The 8,021-nt window shown below is 48.2% G+C and overlaps 1 protein-coding gene across 1 annotated transcript in view; it reads left to right on the forward strand.

Annotated features, from left to right (window-relative positions):
• Window positions 1–8,021, forward strand: part of LOC106811140 — a 22,975-nt gene that overhangs the window by 2,823 nt on the left and 12,131 nt on the right. Inside the window, exons 2-6 of the mRNA XM_014814680.1 lie at window positions 2,589–2,761; window positions 3,157–3,302; window positions 6,349–6,468; window positions 6,659–6,766; window positions 7,527–7,661. Coding sequence (XP_014670166.1) covers window positions 3,180–3,302; window positions 6,349–6,468; window positions 6,659–6,766; window positions 7,527–7,661 — 486 coding nt within the window. The 5' untranslated portion in view covers window positions 2,589–2,761; window positions 3,157–3,179. The remainder of the gene's footprint in view (window positions 1–2,588; window positions 2,762–3,156; window positions 3,303–6,348; window positions 6,469–6,658; window positions 6,767–7,526; window positions 7,662–8,021) is intronic.

Below are 8,021 nucleotides of genomic sequence, written 5' to 3' on the forward strand. Positions count from 1 at the left end.
GTGTGTGTGTGTGTGTGTGTGTGTGTGTGTGTGCGTAGTGCGTGCGTGCGTGCGTGCGTGCGTGCGTGCGTGCGTGCGTGCGTGTGTGAGGGAGGCGACGTGATATTTATAGAACTGTGTAGTTGTTGCGGTGCGCACCGGTGCGATGAGATTAGACGTGCATAATATAGTGATAATCACTCGTGCTCTCTCTCTGTTATAATATAAAATATAAAAGTTATATAAAATATAGATTAATCTATCTCGAATAATATAGATATATCTCTGTTTGTTTAGTGTGCACTCCCGTTATGATAGCCTACACGCTCTATATCTTCCAACATGTATATTGGTAAATACGTTTGTTGTATTTTATAAAGCAGAGTACCCTCATGGACGTCCAGGAAGAACCATAGCCATATTCTTCCTAATTCAACAGTTCCAATCTTTCGACCCTGGTTGTGGTTCATTGGGGGTTTATGTAGAAATTTACTAGAGGCGAATGTATTATATGCCGTGGTTCAGGCTATGGTGCCGGCGGTTCGCGTGCGTATATAGATACATCATACATGCATGGGTGAAGAATGCGACTTCTATAAGCATACGCGGGGAGAGAGGGGGTATAGGTAACGTACATGCCTGGCGTGCTTGTCTTGCATTGAAATCGGTCTTGTAGCGGGGCGTTCGTCGTGATCAAAGCGTTGTTCTCATAGAATCGACATTAGTGCAAAATTATTCGCGACGAACGATGGACGTGTCACAATCTCACGCACGCGACGTGCGTGGTTGCGTGTGAGTACGTGTCTACGTGCATATGAACGAAACGTACGTGCGGGTGGTGTACATGCCAGCGGCTATGCGTGCCTGCTTGTTTGCGTGCGTGCATTATGTTCCCTAGCATGTCGCATTCCATGTTCTCTCTATTTAGTTTTCGTTCGGCGACACTAACGACGCACGCAGACATGTGTGACAATCTGAGCTCCGTCATTTGTCACCGGCGCCACGGCCGCCGGACTCCGACCGAGTCACGCGCTCATACGCGACACACGGACGGACGCACGCGCATACGCGACACACAGACTGACGCACGCGCACACACGACACGTAGACCGCATAAAGGCGCGGTGAGATTTGTGCGATAATTTCATCGTTGCAACGGCACAAGTTCCCGCGTCGATTCTCCGTTCGAGCGTACGAGCGTCCGTCTATTTGTTATGGTGCAGTGACATTGCGTTTACCCTCGTCGAAAGTCACTTGTAGCCTATTAGCCTTGTACCACGAGCACTCGACCTGGTGGCTTGAAGTTAAAAAGAATTTAAAAACAACATCAACAGTGCGTTGTCGCCGCGGACTGCGTGGACTGAGCACGGCGATAACCGAGTACGCGTGTGAACGTCATGACGAGAGGTGACGGCAGAGAGCAAGAGCATTGATCTTGCGGCGCCGTCGATGACCTGAAGTGTATAATTATGGTCGACAATGATACTTATAGCGAGGGGTCGCAAATCTACACAGAAAGGTCACGACTGCAGTAACACCAAGAAATCCCCACCCGCAAAGTAATATGACACCGAGAATATTCTCCCAAGTAGGGCACGAGAAGCGTTCCCCCAACTATAATCCGTCTAACCTTACATCCCCCTTACCACGTAAAATGACGCCACCGCTATTTCACCGTAACACCAGCGCCGTCAGTCTTTCACACACAAAAACAAAATGACACCACATATATTTTCATGAGGCAAAATAACATTTGCCGGGCACGAAAATTAATGACACGCCACGGACAAATACAACATCACAAACATTTTGCCCGCGAGTGAATTACAAACACACATCGATTTCCTTGATTTTAATCACACGCCACAAGTATTTCCCCCTCGAGCAGTGCTTGTCGACGAGTTAACCTCGACCGTTGTGACGACATACCATTGGACCTGTTTGTCTGTTTATAACCTCGTTGACAGAGTGTCCGCGGACCAGACCCCCATGCAGGTATAATATATCAGAGCGGCACGCTATCAAAGCTTGTCCTATTGTGTCTGGACATAAGAGCCATTGAGTCCACTGATTTTCTTATAGCGTGAAAACGAACCACATATGACATACTTACACCTCCGTCCGCAAGCGCACGCACGCACGCACGCACACGCGCACGTACTCGCGTCATGTATTAGAGTCTAGACATACACATCTCTTAGATTGACTGGAGCGTGTCTTGTGATTTGGACATACACTTAGCTAGTTATTAACCCCAGACGGTGTATGTTAAAACTGAGAGATGTACTCCCCTCGTGAGTTAACTGCAGACAGCATGTGCGCGCATGCATAAGTATGTGCGCGCGTGCGTACGCGGGTGGGTGAGTGTGCGTATGCGTGTGCTCATGGGCATGCGCACGCGCACGTGCGTGTGTCACGTTTGTTTCGTTTTAAACGCTATAAGCGAATGATTGGCAGAACTTTGGACGAAATACACGTGTGTGTGTGTGTGTGTGTGTGTGTGTGTGTGTGTGTGTGTGTGTGTGTGTGTGTTCGTGCGCGTGTGTGTGTGTGTTCGTGCGCGTGTGCTCGTGCGCGTGTGCGTATTCTGACATGCTTTATCCGCATTGCAGTCATGTCAACCAGCAGACGAGCTACGACGACCCGCGGCAGTCTCCCGCGCTGCTTGACGACACGGCAGACATCACGCCGCGAGAGGTCGTGCTGCGACGTCACAGCGAGCTCGGCTTCGGATTCGTCGCTGGAAGTGAGAAGCCGGTCATCGTGCGATGTGTCACGCCTGGTAAGCTTGTTGTCATCGTGCGATGCGTTACGCCTGGTAAGCTTGTTGTCATCGTGCGATGTTTCACGCCTGGTAAGCTTGTTGCCATCGTACGATGCGTCACGCCTGGTTTAAATAACTTAAAATCCCTATGTTACTTTTTTTGCGAAATTTATATTTGTAAAAATTAATATAGTATGCTAGTATATACATTATATACGTATAAAAAAAGTATACATTTTCACGTTAAAATATAATCACTAACACTATATATCATAAAACTAATAATTATTTATGAAGCTAAATAATCCGTTAAAATAATGACCAATGCATAAGATTTCAATACACATTTTAATGACATTTCAAAACCACGAGATTATTTACGGCGCCTATTTTTGAATGGCGTGCTCATACAGGTGGTCCGAGCGTGGGAAAGCTCATGGCTCAGGATCAGATTCTCAAGATTAACGAGGAAGACGTGAAGCACGTGGCGCGAGAGCACGTGATCAACCTGGTGCTGTCCTCTGGCGAGACGCTCACTCTCACCGTCTGCCAGCCAAACGTAAGCGCATTCATTACGTGACCTCACAGCGGAGATCTACCTTTTTCTCATGTGTGTGTGTGGGGTGGGGGGGGGTAATTCGCTGAATGCTAGCGCAGGAATGCGCTAACATTCAATCAACAAGAACGTATGTATGTTTAAGACATTAATACGACCGTTAATACGACCTTCTGTGCCTCGTCGTCATAATATCGCCACAGCGTTGAGGGTATAAGCCCTACTGTCGCCAGTAAAATTCCTAAACCTAAAAAAGTACATCCTAACGTGGGCGGAAGGATAATTCGCTGAATGCTAGCCCAGAAATGCTAACATTTAATCAACGAGAGCGTAGATATAGAACAAGTCGTTAACACGACCTTCTGTGATACAGCGAAGTTTCATAATATCGCCACAGCGTTGAGGGTATAAGCCCTACTGTCGCTAGCAAAAATTGCAACTGCCGTGTTCCTAATTTACCGTGTAAATAGCGTGGTGGGATTTTTACACGGCTTTACTCTGGAACTGGTATTAGCAGAGTACACATGGACGAGTAATTCTCATGCTGTTTGTATTGTTGGTACTACTGCTAAAGAGTTAAGTGGCATAATAAATAACGGTGGATTTAACCTATAAGTATTAAAGACCTCCGGGGCCCGCTGTCAGAAACTCAATCTTCAATCTCGTAGCTCATGAAGTGAAATGTCGTGCAAAAGCTGTGACGTTTTTGACTCATGTCACCCACATGTGGTTATGATGCTTACAAAAACGGGTTCTGTGTTTACTCAAGCAACAACACGTATATTTCACTGCCCTAACGTATGCTAGCTACATGCGCAACAGTGTGTATCCAGTAAGATTATTAACTACGTGTGTAACAGTGTATAGTACTAGCTGTTACATATTGTAGTATGTAGTATATATATTGTAGTATGTGTGCAATTGACTTACTAGTTAGATAGAACAGTAAAGGCGCGCTGCTACAGACGTGTGTAACAGTGTATAGCATTTGGTTTACTGGTTAGATAGAACAGCAGAGGCGCGCTGCGATATACACGTGTCACGTGTGTAACAGTGAATAGCAGTTGGTTTACTGGTTACCCCGTCACACTAGAGCTACGCTCATCACGATCGTCCCACGCTCAAAAAATGTGGCCGACCGTGGTGAGCCCTACAGGGCCCCAGCGCCGATACTACGATCTAAGTGCGTCTTTATGACGATGTCACACCTACAGGGTGGGAGCCGGCGACCGCGTTGCGCTCCCGGACTTTGCAATTTTTTACCAAGGCGCACCAAAGTGCAGTGACACCGCCGAAAATTGTGAAATCCATGACACCAGGTAGCTTAACAGTAGCTTACAGTACGCTCTTAACTCGCTTATTACGCTCTCACTGCGACCCTATGCGTTCCCAGTTTTATTTTCAGTGCGCTCTCAATGCGCTCCCACTGCGCTCAGTGCGCTCTCAATGCGCTTTGTTTTCCCACTGCGCTCAGTGCGCTCTCAATGCGCTCCCACTGCGCTCTGTGCGCTCTCAATGCGCTCTCAGTGCGCTCTGTGCGCTCTCAATGCGTCCAAGTCGCTCTCGCTGGTGAAGAGCAGATGCACACTGATTGTGTATAGAAGATGAAGCTGTATTTATACAAAAATGTGTGCGTGGGGGGCAGTGGAAGTGGGATCGTAATAAGAACGCACTGTGAACCTATTGAAAACGTCGGAACAACGCCTTGGACGTATTACGAGCGTCATAGTCTCAGTGGCAGCGCAGTGTGGACGGAAACAAGCCCATAAAGCGTAGTGGAAGCGCAGTAACGGCGCAATAAGAACGGGAGAGGCACGTATGGAGAGCCCAATGAGCAGTCGCAAACCAGTCGCAGGGGACGATTTCTGCGACCCCCAGTCGCTTCTATGCGTTATTGCTACGTCCACGATACGCTCATGTAGTTCGCTTTGCGCTGCCACGGCGACTGTACTGCGTCATTACACTGCTCTATCAGAGCGCCGACCCGCTGCGCTTGTATTGATTCGAAACTACACAAGCGCCGAGGTTTGGCGCTCAAGGTTGCTCATGGCGACCCTCTTCCGTCCTTGACAGTTTTTACTGCGTCACCAACTCGTTCTCAGAGACCTTACTGCGCTTTTCCTCGCGCTTTGATACTTTTCAGGTCGCAGTGGGAGCGCGAGCGTGATCGCGGGTAGGTGTGACAGGCCTTTTACCTCGATCTCATTGCACCCAACAAGCTTTCACCACGCTCCATACCACGCTCAACACCACGCCCGGATCACGCTTGCACTGCGCCCACTGCGTCTTTATTGCGACCAATCCAATCGCATTGCGTTCAAACGACGCTTTTACTGCACCTAAGCAACGCTCACCGCGCCTCAACTGCGCTCCAGTCACGCTCCTAGTGCGACTTAATCCATGCGGAGCTCAGCCATGAAGCGATCATAGTGACCATAGAAAAGTCGTCTTTCTACCGAAAGCCACGGACGCACCCAGCAAGATCCGTCGTTGTCTTCTATTTCTTCTTCTCATCCTCCTCAGCATGATGAGGGCATATATGGCAATCAAATAGGCTAATTCGAGTTGTCCTTTTACGAGAAACATGGCATGGAGTATGTTGCCTCATCCATAGTGGACACTGAACTGGCGGGGTGGCCAGGGTAGCACCCCAATTTATACCCCAAGTTCGCAGGACGTGATCTGAGCGTGGTATTGACGCAACTAACACGTAATGCGAACGCCACAGCGGCGTGGTCTGAGCGTGTTGGGCGTAGTACAATCGTACGCGCGCCACGCTCACACCACGATTGTTTCGAACGTGCTCAAAATTTGGCCACGCTCTCCACGCTCATGGTGACTGCACCGCGCTCGATCGCGATCGCAGTACGTCCATAGACGTTCATACTGCGTTCTACGCGTTTCCACCACGCTCTTAGAGCGTAGTACGAGCGTAGTGAGATCGGGGCCTGGTGTGACGGCGGTTTTAGATAGACCAGTAGAGGCGCGCTGCTACACACGTCAGCACTGTTACTGCAACTGATTGCGAGCATTTTATCTCTTAATTCAGCTGAACATCAACTCGAACCTCCTAACGGCTGCCAAGCGCAAGAAGAAACCCGGCGGCAACGCTCGCTCCGTAAGATTCGCGGGCGTTGTTGCTGTCAATGGCTCTCCTCTCATACAAGATGTAAGTCAGGAACACTGGAGACAGGATTCATTGTCGGATTCAGTTTATATACTCGCAATAGTAGTCTTAACCGTAACGTATGTTATAAAAGAACTAATCATTACCGTGGGAAAGCGACGATGTTCATGCTAATGATCCAATTTACTGTGCCATGTCTAAGAAACATTATTACTTTCATTCACCCGCGCAGCCATCTAATTACAAGAGCTGCATACCGTTCATGCCTAACGTGCTGAAGGTGTTCCTCGAAAACGGACAAACGAAATCTTTCAAATACGACAAGCTAACCTCCGTGAAGGTACGTACTGTCTAATGATAGAGGGCGCTACTGCGCGCGGAATTTTCGCAAGTGTATATACGTACACGTGCGTGCGCGCCAGCACGTCCACACACACACACACACGCACGCACGCACGCACGCACGCACGCACGCACGCATGCACGCACACACGCACACACACACGCACACATATTGTTCTCCCTTACTATATATATACATATATAAAGGGAGAAGGGGCTGAGGCAAGGAGAGAAACGCCGGTTGTGTGCATGGACTCTTGTACAATTTCCTCATGCATGCGATGTATAATGATGCAGATCGGTTTTCTCCCTTCTGCGCCTCCGGGCTGTGGTGGCTGTCGTTCCTCCGCTATGCTCGTGCTTTGTTTGCTCAGTCAGACAGTTATTATGTATAATCATCGCAGCTCCAAAGAAATCCTAGCGAATGAGAAAATAATTACTTATAATGGGGATTGTTTTGTTATGCACGCATGTTCATGTCGGTGTATGCATTTACACACGAGCGCACACACGAACACGCGCGCGCGCACACGCACACATATACACACACAGACGCACACACACAAACGTAAAGACATACACACACACGCACACACGCACTCCCCCCCCCCGCGCGCACACGCACACACGCACACACGCACACACACACGCGGACACAGGCACGGACACCAGCGCTCGCACGCACATTACGATGATCTTGGGTTGCTTGACAAGTGTCGTGCCACATCATGAGGACGCGCTGTATTTCTTGCCTGTAGGACGTAATGGTATCTCTACAAGAGAAACTCTCCATCAAGTGTGCGGAGAACTGTTCTCTTGTGCTCGAGCAGAAGATGAAAAACTCACACAAAGCCCGCGAGTACATTCTGCCGCCGAACGAAACCTTATCGGAGGTAAGGACTCACAGGTTTCTATACTAGTAGCGTTGCTTATATTACTAGTGTTCTAACAGGAAGAATTGCTTGTATTACTAGTCTCTTGTTCGCCGCGTTTACAGACATTAATGTAACGCTATTAGATCATAATTGAATTTAATCAACCTCAGATTACGCCAATATTAAATACTGGTGGCATTTTTTATGCATGACAATGTCTAATTACGAAAAGCAATTCATGCATCGATGCAGTTGGGATCAGGCGCAGTTAGCAGGTCCTGCCCATTACCTGTAATTGCTGTTTTTTGATATAAATAGGCATAATGAATGACTATTTTATTTAATTGGCATTTCTATTAATAGACTATGATATATATA

Source organism: Priapulus caudatus, unplaced genomic scaffold, assembly GCF_000485595.1.
Source record: "Priapulus caudatus unplaced genomic scaffold, Priapulus_caudatus-5.0.1 Scaffold508, whole genome shotgun sequence".
NCBI classification, from domain to species: domain Eukaryota; kingdom Metazoa; phylum Priapulida; class Priapulimorpha; order Priapulimorphida; family Priapulidae; genus Priapulus; species Priapulus caudatus.